The sequence below is a fragment of the Rhinolophus hipposideros genome (assembly GCF_964194185.1).
Source record: "Rhinolophus hipposideros genome assembly, chromosome: 25".
NCBI lineage: Eukaryota > Metazoa > Chordata > Mammalia > Chiroptera > Rhinolophidae > Rhinolophus > Rhinolophus hipposideros.
Window position 1 is genome coordinate 26538401 of NC_138071.1, and position 17222 is coordinate 26555622.

Here is a 17222-nt window from a genome sequence, read left to right on the forward strand (position 1 = left end):
GCCCGGAGGAGCGCGCTTCCCGGGGCGGCCTTGTCCTGCTGCGCATGCTCGGCGCTCACCGCCCGGCTGGGACCTGCGCTCCCGGAGCTCCTGCCGCTCCACCGCACCCCGGCCTGCTCCCCCCGCGCCCCGCTATGACGGCGCACTCCTTCGCCCTCCCGGTCATTATCTTCACCACGTTCTGGGGCCTCATCGGCCTCGCCGGGCCTTGGTTCGTGCCGAAAGGACCCAACCGCGGGTAAGGGACGCGCGCGCGCGGGCCGGGCCTCCGTGGGCATCCCTCCCCGGATGGTGGTGGCCCGAGGTGCACGAGCACTGACCCGAGGCTCACGCGGCGCCGCACTCCTTCTCCGGGTGTGCGCCGGGCTGCGTGCAACTGGGGACAAGCAGGCGGTCCCGCGGGAGGGGCAGCGAGGGTCGTCTTCAGAAAGGGGAGAGCCACCTGGCGCGGGAGAGGGTGGAGGGTCGCTCCCTCCGGCCAGTAAAGGCAGTGGCTAGCCCCTGTGCAGTGTGTCCACGCCGCACCAGCTGTGACCTTGAGCGAATGTCACCCCTTCAAGCCTCACTTTCTTCATCGGTAAAATGGGGATGAGGATGATATCCGCCTTTTAGGGCCGCTGTGAAGATCACCCCAAGTAACACATGTAAAACTATGAACGGTGCATGACACGTATTATGTATTGAATGTTTAGCCAGTATCATTGATTTGTCAAGGTCCCCAAACATTTCTGTGCCTGTTGCACCATTCTCCGGTTTCTAATTCATATTGTCCTCAGTTGTAAACTGCTCTCTCCTCTTGATTACAAGATCCTGGAGGTGGGAGATGGGCTTACTGGGCACTGTAGACCCCAGTGCCCAGCACAGGACTGGCCCGTGGTGCTTGGTAATATTGAAAGAAAGGATCAAGAATGGATTCTCTGACAGCGACTTCAAGGGCTTTAGCCCAGAGGTCACAGGGTCTGTGTTAGATTCAGTTTAGCTTTGGCTGGAGGCGTTTGGACGTATAGGTGTTGCCTCTGTTCAACATCTGCAGAGCTCAGGTCCCACAGCTTCACTTGGGAAACCATTTTAGTGTCTCACCTCTCCTGCCGACCTTGGTGAGTTCTTTCTTCTGTCTAACTGACGTCTCTCCTGCTGCATTTGAAGCTTCTGTCTCCAGTCTTTTTGAGTGGACACAGGTAGCTATTCCCTGTGCTCTCTACAACCGCTCACTCTGCCTCAGAGATGGCTCACAGCCTCCTTGCTTCTTGCCCTGCCTTCCGGCCTTCTGGCCCAATGGTGGGTTGCTGCAAATGCAGCTCTGTGCAGTCTTTTCTCAATACGGCTGCATTAAGATGGAGAAATAGTGGGTGATGAGAAGGGAGATGAAGGGAAGGATTTGTAACGTGACTTGGCTGTGCAAGGTCGGCCTCCCCAAGAGGTGACACTTAGCGCTTTTATCTTCCATCTGAGTAGAACTCAGCCTCCTGTGTTCAAGTGGCATCGGGAGGCCAGCGGGAAAGGGGCCGACCCCAGGAGCTCTTTCTGTGGCCCTGACCAGGCCTTCGGAGGGCACTGGCTGACGTCCTCTTCCTTTGCAGAGTGATCATCACCATGCTGGTAGCCACCGCCGTCTGCTGTTACCTCTTGTAAGTACCGCTCACCCAGCTCAGAATCAGCGAGGGCCTTTGTCCTCCGTTCTCCCTCACCCTGCTCTCCCCGTTGTCCTCCCTCGTAGTGACAGAGTCAGTCCATGAAAGGCTGAGTCTGTGAAACGCAGGAGAGAAGGCGATTCGGAGTGTCAGAGAGAGCAATGGGTTGGAAGTCAGGGTCTCCGGGTTCTGGTTCCGAATGTGTCGCCTGGACAAGCTTAGGCTGCAGTTTCCCCATGTGTGAAATGAGAGAGTTGGGCCAGCTCAGTGCTTTTCGTGCCTGACTGGACATAGAATCATCTAGAGGGACCGAAACAGCCGCTTCACCCTCAGCCCGCTAAATCACGGTGCTTAAGATCTGCCCTTGGAAATCCGCATTTTTAATGCATGTCCCTGGGAGATTGTGATGCAGCCAGTTTAGAAACAGCTGACAGGCTGTCTCCAAACTTGGAAGAGGGACCCTGGGGACATAGAAGAACATTCTCAGGGATGCAAGAACCTGGACAGTGTGTGGGGGACTCAATTTCCAGGTCCTCAACATCCAGATGGTCTCTTTCTAACACTGCCGTTCACAATAGCCCCTCCCCCTTTACAAAAAAGACACCCCACGCCTCCACCCATCCCCATGTTCTGGTTTTGAGGGAGGCTTCTCTCATGGTCGCTCAAGCCATGTTAGGCCTGTATGCCATCCCATCTTCCTGGGTCTCATATGCTACTTTTATGGGTTAAAAATAGCAAACTTGGCGTAGTTTGGGGTGATTTGAATTCAGAACAATCAAAATAGGATGGGAAACGTGATGAAATATTGATTCTTTTAAAGGTAACAGAGCCTTTTAAAAGTAACGAACATTTCTCAGGACTGTCAAAATTTTCAGAAACATAGAATAAAGCCCACATTTAAAAAAATGTGTGCATGATTGATTCCAGATTTGGTACATGTTACACAGTTAAAACCTGTTTAGTCTAATGAGACCTTGAGCTATTTATTCCTATTAGTCAATTCGCTCTTATTTCACTTTACATAATGTTTAGTATTTCTACCTCCTATTAACACAACATAAAGCTTGTTAAACATAATGACGACTCTTAGATGTTAGCTTAACTACAAATGGGGACATCATTTTTCAGAATTCTGGACAGAGCATCTCTAAAGTCCTTTCTCTATGCTGTTTCTTGGTCCTTCAGGGCTTGACAGATGTCCTCGTCTGTCCTGGGGAGGGCCCTGAGTGGCCGTGGTTTGATGGCTCAGAGAGCAGGACATAGCAGATGGTGGCTGGGAACTCGGGGGAGATGGAGTACAGGCAGGATGTGGGTAATTACAAACACCCATCCACCATGCGGGGAGGAGAAACTGGGCTGCCAGTCACATGCACACAGGCAGAAAGGTGGGCAACTGAAGAAAACACCATGCCTAGAAATTACATTGACACAACAGAAACTCAGGGTAATGCTGATGATAAGCAGGCAACGATTTCTGACAGCTCTCCAGGCACCAGGCACATGACCGGCGGCTGTGAGGGGTTCAGGGGTGCAAGAGCTGGGTCTTTCCTGCAAAATCAGACGGCACCATTGGGACCGTCATGTGAGGTGTGAAGAGTCATGCACCTTCAGCATCTTTGGGGCCAAACAAAGTCCTGGTGGCGGGCCTGACCACCCCCTCCTCATGCATAGTCTGCCCGTGGTCCCTGGAGAGCTTACTGGCCTGAAGGACGGGCCCTGTCCTGTTCCCAGCAGGCCTGGAAGTGGGGCTCTATGGACATCACCTCTTCATGTTGAAGTAGTTCCTCATGTTGCTGAAAAGGGGGTGATTCTGATGTGCCTCCCATCACACCAGCCCTGTCCTGCTCCCAGCTGGGAGTCGCTCCCAACATGCCCCAGGTTCCAGCCCCGGCTCAGGGATCTTATAAATCTATAGAACATCAAATCAGACCACACCTAAACCAAAACCCAAGACCACGTGCTGGCTGGAGTGCGGGTGGTTCCGTGGGCCCCTCACTCCGGAACCCTGACCCTGCGTCTGCTGGGCTGGGCATGCGACCACAGGCCTTGCGTGAGCTGCGCCTGGTAGATCGTGCTGTGTCCAAGCTCACGCTCACCGTACTGTCCCCGGTAGCTGGCTCATCGCCATCCTGGCTCAGCTGAACCCACTGTTCGGGCCACAGCTGAAGAACGAGACCATCTGGTACGTGCGCTTCCTGTGGGAGTGACCACTGCCGCCTCAGCCCAGGTACTGGGGGTCGGGCCCCCTTGGGTGGGGAGGGGCCTGTGGGAGGAAGAGAACAGGCAAGGCCCCTGTAAGAGTTCACTTGGGGTGTTTATTCAGCAAAAATAAAACGTGCTGAACCCCTGCTCCCTGGCTGCCTGGCACTGTGCTGGGCCCCAGGGAGGGCGGGAAGACCAGGGCCTCAGGGCGCTTCCCCAGAGCATGTCAGGACAGGGGGGGTGGCTGGGAATGCAGAATCTGTCCTGAGTGACGGAGGCCTGAGGCCCAGGAGTGGTGAGACTAACTGGACAGATGGACGGTTGAGATCATCCAAGGGACTGGGGCAGAGACAGGGACGCCGTGGCTCTCCAGGGAGGGGGTGGTAGAGAGGGGGTCTCCACAGTCAGCAGGTGACCCTTTCATGTGATGTGCTTTTCAGGTACCCCAGCTCTCCGGATGACCTTGGCTCAACTGTCCCTGGTGATCTCTTTGTCCTCACCCCCACAGCTGTATCCTGGACCCTCGGTGTTCCCTCCCCCAGGGCTTGCCTGATTCCCATAGGTACCCCCTTCCCCAGCCAACCCAGGCACTGAGCTCAGAGTCAAGTTGGAGCGGGAGAGATCCCAGCCTCACACTCCCACTTTCCCCTCCCAAGCAGATCCTGGAAGGCCAGGTGTCCTGCAGAGAAGGGCTTCCAGCCCAGGATACTCCGAGCCGGGCATGGGCCAGGCCAGAGAGGAAGCCTTAGGTGCGGTGTCATGTCAGCTCTGTCCTGGTCCTGCTGTGTGGCCCCAGGAGCCTCTTCCTCCAGGGGCTCCATCAAGGTGTGTCAAAGGCCTTTCTTGGAATTCTCTAATCTTCTGACACATTTAGATGTGAAATTTCTGAAAATGTTGAAATAATGGAAAAATATTCACACACACACACAGTAATTTGGGTCAAGATTGAAACTTCGACATTTGGCATTCTTTATCATTACAAAGTCACTAAAATTGGCCTGCTCAGAAAGTTGTGCTTCCTCAGAATATCCTGTTCCACCTGCCTTCCCTACCCAACCTCCCTAAGCTCCGCACCTTCCCAGAGGCTCAGAAACTGAAGCTGCTCCTGCCCCCGGCCTGGACTCTGTCTCATTCAGCCACAGGAGGGAGATTTCAGAGCCCCTCACAGCAGCACCTGGTCACCTGGAGCTGGAGGAGGAAGAGGGACAGGTGTCGCTGAGGTTTGGGGGCCTCAGACCTGTGTGCTCAGAGGGGCGCCGGGCGGACGAGCGCTGGGAGGCAGACCTTGCAGATGTCAGACCAAAGGGAGCTGGGACCCCCAGCCCATGCCCTCACTTCTCTCAGCAGAGTTGAGGCTGAGACCTCACACACTGGCCCTCAGTCCCAGAGCTTATTGGGGTCCCTGCTCTGCCACATTGCCTCCCTGGGTGGCGGGGAAGAAGCCAAGCTCCTGTATTTATTGACTATTTATTTGATTGGCATTCCTCCCACATAGTGGCCGTTGTCTTTGAAACGGCAGTGTCTTTGGAACAATGTGATGGTGTCTCACTGGGATTTTTTGTTCTTGGGCTTTGGCCTGTTGCTCAGAGCTCAGGTTAGGGCCTCCCTTTGACACGCCCCCCCCTTTCAAACTCCCTTCTGGTCCTGACCTCTGCGGCCCTCCTGGAGTGAGTGGTGTTGAGCGTGATTTTTCTAAAAAACCCAATCCATGTCTAGTGACTCATGAGTGGCGGGAAATTACTGTTTGGTGGCAGAGTCCTGGCTGAGGCTGAGTTTGCTGACTACCACCCCTAAAGAGGACTGGCAGCTGCTTGGAGCTGCAGCTCGGTGATGTGGACACAAGTACATTTTCCTGAGACCTGAAGGAAAGTCCAGCTGTCCTGATTCTGCCCAGAATGAGTCTGGCAGGAGGAGGAAGAGGAAGACGGAGGACCTGTCCAAGTGGAACTTTGCCCACCACTCATCTGCCCCCGATTTCAGAGTGAACATCTCCTGGGCTGTGTAATAAAGCAGGTCCCCAACCTTCCCAGAGCATGGCCTGCCTCCTTTCTAAATCTGCCTACTCTGCGCCTGGCCTGGGCAAGGAGACACTTCCTGCACGTGGCAGGGGGACCGTGAGCAGAAGGACCTGGCACTCCAAGGCCAGAGAGGAGCCGCAAGAAGTTTGGGGACAGGGAGGCACATAGAGGAGGGACACGACCACGGGACCTGACTGCAGCTTGGATCCATCCAAGGGGCAACGTGAAACCACAAAAGGGTTTTAATGCCGGGAGTGGGGAGGACATGACCCAATGTGAGTTCTAGGATGATCTCTAATGGTGCATGATGGACAGGAGCGTGGTGATAGGGCCGTAGGTGAGAAGTGGTGAGGGCGAGACGAGTGGGCAGACTGAAGGTCTGCGTGGGAGCTGAGGGGACCAGTGTGTTGGCCATCGGGGAGGAGGAGGCGAGATCTATGGCGCCTGCTCTGGGCGGTGGACCCGTGCTGCAATAAGAGGTGCTCAGTCCCCAGCTGCTGGGACTGCTCAGTGACGGGCCCCAGAGGAGCACGTTCCAAAGGGGACATGGTGACTGGGGTTTCCTTCATCCACTAGTGAGCTGGATGTGTCAAGGCGTCCCAGGAGATGTCCAGTGAGTGGTTGGTCAGGAGGAAGAGGCTGGAGTCCACCGTAAAATCTCCGAGGACCCCTGAGGCCAGGAGTTGGGGTGCAGAGTGAGAAAAGCCAAAATAGAGCCCTGGAATGAATGCTGGTGCTCATGGGGTGGGCAGGTGAAGAGCAGCGTGGAGGACAGAAGAGGTTGTCCAGGAGGCAGGAGGAGCCGCCCCATGGAGAAGACAAAGGCTGAGGTAAGCTAAGCTGCACACACACCGGATGGCCAACAGAGGGCAGCACACGCACGCGGACTAGAAACCTCCAGAGAGACCAGTTTAGGGACTGTCAACAGGAGAGCGTCATGCTGAGGTTTGAGGTCTTGGACTTAGAGCATGGTTGTTAGTGGGGAGCAGTGGCCATTCTCCTGACGATTCCATAGCTTGGATGAAATGTCCTTCAAAGATATGTAACAACAACCACGGTGATAATCACCGAGCAGTTATCCAGTGCTAGGCACTGCTTGGGGAAGCCGAAGGGCAAAGAGCTAAGATGCCTTGCCCACTTGAGGCCCTGATGCCAGGCTTCCCAACAACTTTCTGTGACCTCTCCCACTTGAACATCCTGAGAGACCTGGCACACTCCAGTCTAGAATAGGGACACCCACCCGCCCAAGTTCTCAATGGGGTACATATGGATTACTGACACTGCAGACTATGGAATCGCCGGTCCCTGACGAAGCTTCTAAAGCAAGGCCCTTAATGCATTTGGGGTACTTTGAACAGAAGTAGGATCATTGATAACAATTGGGATGTGAGCAGCAGTGAAATCTGGTGGAGACCATTCATGTCTCCAGGCACTAAAAAATGTTCCTGGGAGGTGGGGCAAGCCCCCTCACACACATTGGAAACCAGTACTCTAGAATCTTGACCCCTCAAGTCAATGGTAAAATTGGATCAGTTTATCAACCCAGATCCCCTGTGAAAAGAGGTTGGGGAAACCTTGGTGGAAACTGGTATCCTGGGTGCTAGGCTGTCCTGTGAGCTTTTCCCAGCAGGACTGGAGCTTCTGACCTGGAAATCACGCCCTGGGCAGACGGAAGCACCGAAGCCTTAAGGGATTATTGGGTGTCTAAGCAGACTCTAATCCCAGCACCACGTGGTCCAGCAATGAGCTGTGGCTCACCGGAGGCCAGGTGAGGGATGAAGCACTGAGCCCAGTAGAACCTTGAGCTCATCCTGCAGGGATCTTCCCTTAAAAGGGGTGGGGGGTATGATTGGGATCGACATTCTCAGAAACCAACAGAACCCCCACCTCAGCTCCCTAATCTCGGGATCAAGGACCATGATGGCAGCAAAACTTTTCCTCCCTCCCCAAAAGGTCAGTCTTTCGCCCCCTGACAAAGACCTGGGAGACATTAGGGCGGTAGTTTTCTTCACCTGCCCATCCTGTGTCTCACACAGCAGGCTGCAACCTTGATCGGTTGTAAGACCAGGTGCAACAGCCGTGCCCTTGGCCTGCAGCAATTGATTCAGCAAACATATTTGTCTTTTTCTTTCTGCCCAGCCTCCCCAAAGCCATTCACCTTGCCTGAGCCTTTCAGCTCAGCTTTGAGGTTGAGAGTGCAGAATTGAAAACTAGGCTGCCTGGGTTCAAATTCCAATTCCACCGATTAGCAGTTGAGTGAAAGTTATTTAATCTTTCTGAGCTTCAGTTTTATTGCCAAGTTGGTATAATCATAGTGCCTGCCTTGTAGAGGTTGTGAATATGAGCTGAGAAAATGGATTAGAATGCCTCGCTCATCAATAAATGCCAGCTATTCATCACATTATTTTTACATATTAACTCATTAGTTCCACGCTGCATTTATTCTGACAGCACGCTGATCCATCTTGTTAGAAAAGGACGTGGTAAGCACCCTGAGTGTTTTGATACGTGCTATAGGACTTGGGAAATAAGTGGCATGAAAAATATCTGGGGCCTGTTTATGTACCTGTGTTTGTTTCATGTCCAATGTTCTAACGCAATCTACGAATCTAGTGTCCTTTCTATAAAAACAGTAATGCTTTGGGGAGGATAAGGGGAGAGGGAATGGATATTCGAATAGATTATGCTGCTTTTAAATTTCTCAGGGAAAAAGAAACGTGAGAAATTACCAGGAAATTTCAGAAAAAGCAAGAGTATGGAGAGGGACACTAGCATGTTGAATGGGCACTTCAAACATGGATATGCAAATAGCCAACAGATACAGATGCCCAGTATGGAAGGAATTAGATATAAGAAAATGATGCTACACATTTATATACTAATTCCTTGCTGGCCCCAAGCCGGGAAGAGACCCTCGACGCGTGGATTAGGGTTATTGGAGGTCACTTCTGCCTGCACATGCGCACCAGGCCCGGGTCGCATTCGGGAGGTCAGAATCCCGCGGCTCCGGGAGCACCGCGTGGAAGGGGCTTTGGGGATCGGTTAGTGGAGGAGGAAGACTAGGCCACCGTCGACCCCGCGCGTGGGGGCGCGTTCTCCAAGGACACGCCGCTAACTAGTACTAGTATTCAACCAGCACGAAGCAGTAGGGGCAACAATGAAAGCAGCCCGCAACTTCCGGCTTGGAGGCAGTGCCATCCGTCACTTCCGGCCGCGGGAGCCCGCGCCTGCGCACTCGGTGCTGGCCCGAGGCTTGGGCCGTTGGACCCGCCGTCGGGCTGGGGTGGGCTCAGAGGCTCCTCCGGCTGCAGCTCGCGGACGGAGCCGCTCGCGGACGGAGCCCCTCGCGCGGCCCGAAAGCCGCTGCCCACCCCGAGCCTCCCTCTGGCGCCTTCCGGTGGCTCCTGCCGCGGCGCGGACGGCCGCTCGTTACTCCAGGCCGCGGAGACGCTGGTGGCTGCCGTGGCAGCTGCGCCCGACTTTCCAGCTTCGGCAGCCGGGGCTTGGCGGGCGGCCGGCCCCACCCCAGACCCCGGGCCTTCGGTGAGTCGGAGACGGAGCGTTGTGGCTCCACTTCACAGACGTGCACGCCGAGGCTGGGGGCGGGAGGCAGCTGGCCCCGACCTGCCGCGCCCATCGGAGGGGCCCCCGCCCGCGCCCCGCGCCCCGCGCCCCGCGCCCCGGGCCCCGCGCCCCGGGCTCCGCGCCCCGCGCCCCGCGCCCGGAACAGGCCGGGTGAGGCCAGAAGGTACCGGACCGAGGCTCGGATCGAGCACGCTTCGTGCGCGTTAACTGGTGTGACAGGTGGCCCAAGTGACTTCTTACTGATCAAAGTACTGGCGTGGGGGGGTGATGTTTCTCTTTACGTTTTATACTCATTGCGATTCAACCTCGGTCTTCACAGCGTCAGCCTGGCTGTCATCCTGATGGGCTGCGGTGCACAAGAAGGGGGCACGCTTGTCGGTGCCAGAGACTGCAGAGGACCCCAGATGTACCCCGGGACGCGGTCAGGGGTCACGGCTCCTGAAGCAGGAGCTTAAGGTAAGCGCCCCCCCCCCAGAATCTAAATTCCGTTGTTCTGGACTCAGTTTACCTGTAAATCAGCCCGAGGCCCGTCTTCCTTCCACCACTTCTTGCTCTAGCACCGTGAGCCCATTTCCAGGTTGCCTTCTCATCCTGAACCCGAAATGCCAGCTGGGCAGTTACTCTCCTATATTTATACCTTTAGGGCACAATCCTGGTAGATATACGATGAATTTTTGTAAATGATCGAGTAGATCAAGAATGTTTGCAGAATACAGGTGTAGTAAGGGGACAAGGCTCATTGGGGAACAGAACAGAATTGGTGTGACCCAGGCTGCCGCCCTAACACGTAGGTTTTTTTTTTCTTTTTCCTTTTCTCTACCCTCCTCCGTGAGAGCAGGTCACACAGAGGCCTCGTTTCAGTACCTGGTTCAGTGTGCTCGGTAGTGAGGAAACCTGCAAATTGCTTCTGGAGGCCCGGGTGTCAGCTCTGGTCTTCTGTTCTGCCACTGAGCAGCACGTTAGCACTCTGGGTTTCTGTTTCTTCAATCATAAAATAAGAGCTGAGATAAGTCCCCTCCGGTTCTGACATCCTAGAGCCCTTCTTCTAGGACCAGGACAGTGTCTGACATTTCATTTGCACCTTTATCCGGCCCCTCCACAGCGTCACCTCCCGGGCGACTTCAGACGTTTGGTTTGATGGTAGCTGAGTTCTTGAGTGATGGGTGTGAGGTGATTGGCTCTTAGTCATCTGAGGCTCTTCCAGATGGAAGGAGCCCATCAGTAGCGCGTTGCCCACACTCCTCTCTGGGCAGAGTCTCAGTGTGAGCCGCCTCAGTGGGCTTGTCACCTGCAAAGGCAGTCCTGCCACCCCCGGTGATCCTTCTTAATGTTTAACGTCACTCAGTGTCAGAATGTACTGGTTAAATATTGTGTAACTTACATCTTGTTTTAGTCTGAAGAAACAAAGACTGCTTCCTTCCTGAAGTTTGTGGTGGGATCGTTAAGCCACCTTCCTCTGAACCTTCTCTTTCCCAAGGAAATGCATCCTAGGTGGCCAGGCTTTTCCTGCCCTTTCATTTTTTCTTCTTTGCGTCTTTCTCTCCTGACTTCTTCATGTTTCTTTTCTTTTGAGAGCCTTGAATTGGACTGGGAAAGTGAACAAGGGGAAAGGAGTTAAGGTTTATGCTTTGGTTTGGGATCTGAGCATCTGATGCCAAGTTGAGCAAGATTGAGTTGGCTGTAGGAAGAATGGATGAGCCAGAGAGCAGTAGCAAGTGTGTAAATGTAGTCAGGGAACAGGTGACGTCGTCCTGGGAGAAAGTATAGAATGAGAGGAGGAGTCCTAGGAAGGAACCCTGGGAAACGTCATTAAGGAGCAGTCAAAGGAAGAGGGACCAGAACGGAGACTGAAAAGGAGGCACAGGGGAGAGGAAAACCAAGGAAATGTGGTGTCCCAGGCCACGGGGAAACAGCATTCCAAACGGAGGCCACGGGCTGATGCTTTAGGTGTTGCAGAAAAGTCCATTGGAGGTGATGCCAAAGGGGTTGCTGGGGGCTTTGGCAAGAGCAGTGGCCTTGGGGGCCACAGCCAACGAGGAGTGGGTTTCAAGGGGAATGGGAGTTGAGGAGATACAACCAGCCCTTCAAGAGAAAGGAGAATGAGAAGACACTAGGGGGCCAGCGTTACTGGCATGAGGAGCTATCCCATCCTGTTCTCTTCTGGAGATTGACTTCTAGAGAAGGAATGTCAAAGGGTCTAAACCAGGCCTCTGGTCTAGGAAGCCTCAGGCTGCATCACCTCTTGAATACTGAACTATGTTACCTATGTCTGGTGCCCCACGAGGTGCCAGGGGCAGCCAGGTGTTCAGGATGCAGAGGTCTGTGAGCTCAGCCCCCTCCTGGCTTGCGCCTCGTGCTCACATCTCTGCCAGGGAACGCTGCCTGACTCCTTGGCCGGGTCTGTCTCCTCCCTGGGCTCTCCCCTCCTCGCGCCTGCTCCTTTGTACCTGCACCACTGCTCTACTTCTGCATGTTGTGAGTGACTCTTTTATGCACATCTGTCCCTCCCACCAGCCTGGAGGCCGCGTGCACCCGGGACTCTTCCTGCTTTACATTGTATGCACTGCTCTGGAGAATTGCCAGGCGTGGACTAGGGTCTCAGTAAACACTGAGAGAAAAGAGAGAAACATCAGTGAGTTTGGGAAAGAAGATGGACACAGCTGCTATGCAGAGGGCTGTGGGGATTGCGGCTGACGGCTGCTCCATTCGGCCTGAGGAGTGAACGCAGCCTTTGCGCAGGAGGTTGGGCTGATTTCATGCTGTCTCTCTACGCCTTTCATCCTCTTCTGTCTTCTCTCCCCTCTGGGCCTCATCTTCCCCCTCTGTTCCCCAGAGTCGAGTAGGACCGCTGAGAACCATTCTTTTCATCTTGCTTTGCAGCCTGCACCCATCTTCTCATTTCCCCACGTTCCCAAGCATGTTGGAAATAGAAAAATGTCAGAGAGGCCCCCAGGAGACATGTACCCGCAAGACTTGATGCCCCCATGACCAGACCCAGGGGTCCAGCTGCCACAATGGCTTCTCCTGGCTCCAAGTTCAACACCAGAGCGACCAACACCTCTTGTGGACTTGTCTGGGATGCCAAGTGGGTCCTGCCAGAGACTCAAGTCAAACTTGAGTTTTTAGACGTAGAAGACAAGGCTGGCAGTGGCCACAGGAAGAGCAGACCCTCTGGCTCCCAAAAGGGGAGTGAGAAGGGTCTGTTCCTGAAAAGGAAGCGACCCCTCTCTCCCCCCAGAGGCTCCCTCATCCGTTCACCTGGCCACGTGTTCTCGGAGGAGCAGGAGGAAGGTGCCCTGGGCCTCCAAGTCTGCAGTGACCAGAGAAGAGTTTGCTCCCCAGGGAGGTCTGGTATTTACCTCCCTGCCCCACGTGCAAAGTGCCAGGCCAGCCTGGGGCCGAATAAGCCAAAGAGAGACTCTGGATTCTGTGGCTTCAAATCTGTGCTTGGGCAGGAGCCCCTCGTGCAGCCTGAGAAGAAGGTGTCCAAGCAGAAGGTACATGGATGGAGAGAGGTAAGCCAGCTGGCAGGAAGGAAGTCAAGAGACCCAGTGCTCAGTACTGGCCCGGCTTCTACCCCAGAGCCGGTCCAGGTGACCGGTCCGGACCGGTCAGAGGTGGGCCAGCCTAGTGAGAATACGGAGGCAAGGAGAGCTGACGTCCTCATAGCTCTTTTGCACAGAGAGGTGCGGCGCCTCAAGAAGTGGAAGAAGAGGCATTTGCTTCCAGGTGTTGGGGAGAAGTCACCCCTGCTGAGCTTCCAGAAGCCACCCTGCTTGAAGAAACTGATCAGAACTATAAAATCAGAGACTAAGGGCTGGGTTTTTCCTGGGCGTTCCTCAGGCCTTTGTGATACCACAGGTCAGAAACCCATGGTAGATGTCAGAAGGTTCTTTACCAGCCACTGCAAGAACATCTCCCGTGCCACCTGCACTCTGTGTCATGCCAGCATCAGACAGAGCAGAGTTAAGGGGAGGTCCCAAACCTCATGCCTGGTCCGTCACTTGGAGAGTAAGCATGGGCTGCAGATGGACAGAAGGCCGCCTTCCGCCAGCCCAGGGGAGGAGGGAAAGGTGGAGGGAAAGCAGAAGGGCCTGCTCGCAGGGGCCACCAGCCTTGTCCAGGACGGGCTCCCGTCACCAATATGCTGCCCAGAGGCCCCACCCTCAGAAGACACTGATGGGCAGCCGGCCCCGGGCAGGCGGAGGCAGCTGTTCCTGGCTCCACCCCCCCTGCCTACTCCCATCAAAGCCGAGCCGACTGCTACCCCCATGGCGGTCGGGGAGGGTCAAGGTGGCAGATACGCTCCGAACCAGTCCCGCGCCCAGGCCTGGAACCAGAGCATTGCGGAGTTACTCTGTGGCCTGGCTTTGCCACTCTCCTTCCTTTCGTCCCCCCCCTTCAGAAGGTTTATGGCCCAGGTCGACCCTTGCTATCTCCTGCCGACTCCAGCCTTCTTCTCGGATAAAGCCTTGCCTCTGCTCCACGAGGCGATGGGGGAGCAGGTGCGCCAGGAGATGGAGTGGGCCGAGGGCGGCTGCATCCACCTCACCGTGTCCATGGCAGCCCAGGAGGTGGTCCTGGGGGACTACGTGGCCATTGCTGCCCACTGGGGGCTGATACAGCCAGGTCGCCGGCAGCCGGAGTCAGGGAGCCTGAGGAAGCGCGCGGTGCTCTGGGTCCGAGGCCTGCCCCCGGGGAGCCCTTTGGAGGATAGGCAGCGGGCGCTGCAGGAGCAGGTCGGGTCGTGGATGGGCCGCGGCTCCCTGCGACCCGGCTTCCTGGTATCAGGCGGCTGCCCCAGTCTGGAGCAGGCAGGGACACTGGAGGGCTACACGCATGTACCTTGCTTTGCCCACTGCCTCAACTCCCTGGTGAGAAACTTTCTGTGTCACCATCATAGTGTCCAGATCATCCTGGGCACAGCCAGGGCCGTCTGTGACCATTTCCAGGGCTCAGCAGAGGCCCGGTGCCGCCTTAGGCAGCTGCAGCTACAGTTTGGCCTCCCGGCCCACCAGCCCTTTTGGGAGCTCTCGGACCACTGGGTCTCGGCTTACCGCCTGATGGAGTGGCTGGTGGAGCAGCGGCAGCCACTGCAAGAGTATGAGGAGAAGCACCAGCTGGGGGAGGCGGGGCCGGCCCTGTCGGCCATGTTCTGGAGCCTGATGGCCAGTCTGGTGCAGCTCCTGCAGCCCTTCCAGGCGGTGGTCCGGGAGGCGAGCACGGCGCAGGCCTCCCTCAGCCAGGTGCTGCCGCAGCTGCGCTACCTGCATATCTTCCTGGAGCAGGTTCACGGGCACTTTGAGGAGCTGAGCGATGGGGAGATGGGTTCCACCGTCCGGCTGGCGGAGGGCTTGGCCCTGCAGCTCTCCACAGACTGCCAGCTCAACGAGCTCTTCCACCGCGAGGAGTTCGTGCTGGCCACTCTCCTGGACCCCCGCTTCAAGGGGCGGATCAAGGCCATCCTGCCCATGGGGGCCGACATTGACCACTGGAAGCAGGTCCTCGTGTACAAGGTGAAAGAGATTATGGTGTCTGAATACTCCTTGCCTCCCTCACCCTGCCTGCAGAACCCCAAGGCTGCGTGTGTGGACGCCACCCCCACGGGCAGAAGAGCCAAGGGCCCCGGCACTGAGGAGAGGGCCCAGAAGGAGCCTGTGCAGAGAAGCGGCCGCGCGGGGTGCTCGCTGCTAGGCCAGAGGGAGAAGAGCTTGCTGGAGCAACTCGAAAGTGTAGGGCTGCTGGCAACCCACAGGAGCGGGGCCTCCCTCTCCACCGAGAACCACCTGGCCAGCGTCATCGTCAAGAAGTACCTGCGTGAGAACGAGACAGTCGGCGCCCAGGAGGACCCCCTGGCTTACTGGGAGAAGCGGCGGGAAGTCTGGCCAGCCCTGGCAAGCCTGGCTGCCATCTATCTGTCCTGCCCGGCCACCAGCGCCTTCTCTGCAAGTGTCTTTGCCTCCCTGGACAGCCCCACCATCATGGAGCACAGATCCCCTCTCCCAGTGGAGACGGTCGAGCATCTTCTCTTCTTGAAGACTAACCTGGAGAATTTCCCCAACTACACGCCCCCACCTCTTATCTTCCCCAGTGGAGGCCTGGCCAAGGGGCAGCAGATCAGGGAGTCTGGCCCCACGGTCGGATGTCCTCAGACTCTGCCTGGAGGAACTCTGCTGTAGGTGCAAGGAGAGCAGAGTGCTGAGCTCAGGACGTCAGACAGGGGCGGCCAGAACCTGAAACCTACTTGGGAAGATGGGGACAGTTTCTCAATTCTTGACAGGTTGCCTTTTTTTCCCCCCAGGGAGATGTCATTTTCCACCTACTCATTGCTTGATTTGTTTCAAGCACTGTGCATCAAAAAGGTTTCCTCTGCTCATAGGGATTGAGTTGTACTGTGCAGTTTTATAAGTGGTGATGCTATTTGGAAATATCGGTGGGTATTAAAGGTCCTACGTGCAGCTTGTCCGTGTGTGTCAAGGGATACATGACCTTAAGGTGTGCTTTCTCCTGGGACGGATGAGGGGAGGTGTGGGTGCTGGCATATACACCCGGGGGGTATGGACTCAGCCACCTGGACCCTGGGTAAGCTGGGAAAGCTCGTTCTGAAATTGCTTTCACTGTAGAAAGGAAGAAACCCTACGATAGAGTGGCCATTTTAAGCGTGAGGTGGATGCACTGCACGCACACGCACGTCTTAGGCTCTGTACTTTCCCGTGGATCCCAGATCCCACTGTGGCCGGAGCGCTGACGGATGGGACTGCCCGGCTAACGATGGAGAGTGAATTGAGGGCTGAGACACTCAGTCTTCAAAATGCTCTTACCTGTAGTTTGCTTCCAGACCACTGGAAACCTGGGGCTTTCTTCCTTTCTACAGTTGTAGCAGCCTCGGAAGGAGCTGCCACGCTCCCCCAGACGCTAGGTAGCCGAGTATGTATGCCACGCACAGCACCCACACCTCTTGTTGTCCCTGGCCACCTCCAAAGGGCAAATCCCCTACCTGGAAATGGGAAGGGCTGTGGAGCAGACCGCCCAGGAGTGGACTGTCCAGGGTTCTATAGGACCTGAGCACGGGGGCCCAGGAGAGGACTGTTGGGGCAGACCTGTCTCCCCCCACCAGTCTGGCTCTCTTGAGGTGCTGGGTCACTAGGAAAGGTGGCTCTGAGAGGTGAGGTAGGTGGAGGCGGGGTGAGGCTCAGGGCCTGGCTTGCGCTTTGGCATTGGCTTTGGGGGGAGCCTGGAGGCCTGTCTCCCTGTCTCTTCTGGAGGGGTTGGCAGTCGTATGTCACTAGGACTGATTCACTATAGGACATTCTGAAGTTTCTGGAAACAGGAAAAAAGTCATAATCCTTTCACTCAGCTGCTGTTAATATGTTGACATACTTCTTTACCTTGAGATCATACCCTCTGGACTAGTTAGTATGCTGTATTTTCATTTTAACAGTATAACTGCACCTTTGAAAATAAAGCTTTGTAAAGATCATATGTGATGGGGTTGCATGATTTGAATTAAAGTCTGGCCTCCAAATTGCTTAGGCTACTCCTCTCCCCCAGCTGTTGGGAGGGGATGGGTCACAGGCTCCCCTGTGATTGGACGTGAGGCTTGTCTGGGGGTGGGCCCAGGACTGGCTGCACTCCTTACTGGACCCAGCCCTGGACCCCTGCCTGCCCCCCTTCCTGAAACATCCGCCTGGCACAGACTTGAATGGGAATCGCTTGAGGGCTGTGGGGTCCTGTACCTCCCAAATTCTGATGGGGGGGCGGGGGCAGGAATGTGATGCGCCCTAAC

At 55.7% G+C, this 17222-nt stretch overlaps 2 protein-coding genes across 3 annotated transcripts; both read left to right on the forward strand.

The window, feature by feature from the left end:
- Window positions 1-16: 16 nt before the first annotated feature.
- On the forward strand, window positions 17-5859 carry ATP6V0E2 (ATPase H+ transporting V0 subunit e2). The gene is made up of 4 exons (XM_081038562.1): window positions 17-238; window positions 1581-1628; window positions 3745-3858; window positions 4274-5859. Exons 1-3 carry the CDS (start codon window positions 45-47, stop codon window positions 3836-3838), a joined length of 336 nt encoding a protein of 111 aa, XP_080894688.1. The 5' UTR covers window positions 17-44; the 3' UTR covers window positions 3839-3858; window positions 4274-5859.
- A 3225-nt stretch (window positions 5860-9084) lies between these two features.
- LOC308493071 (zinc finger BED domain-containing protein 6-like) lies at window positions 9085-16915 on the forward strand. 2 transcript variants are annotated; one of them, XM_081038750.1, is made up of 4 exons: window positions 9094-9394; window positions 9756-9892; window positions 11951-12178; window positions 12317-16318. In XM_081038750.1, the coding sequence occupies exon 4, from the start codon at window positions 12421-12423 to the stop codon at window positions 15613-15615; it is 3195 nt and encodes a 1064-aa protein (XP_080894876.1). In that variant the 5' UTR covers window positions 9094-9394; window positions 9756-9892; window positions 11951-12178; window positions 12317-12420; the 3' UTR covers window positions 15616-16318. The 2 variants fall into 2 exon arrangements, with proteins under 2 accessions (XP_080894877.1, XP_080894876.1); XM_081038751.1 differs by lacking the exon at window positions 11951-12178 and having other exon boundaries at window positions 9085-9394; window positions 12317-16915.
- Window positions 16916-17222: the final 307 nt, after the last annotated feature.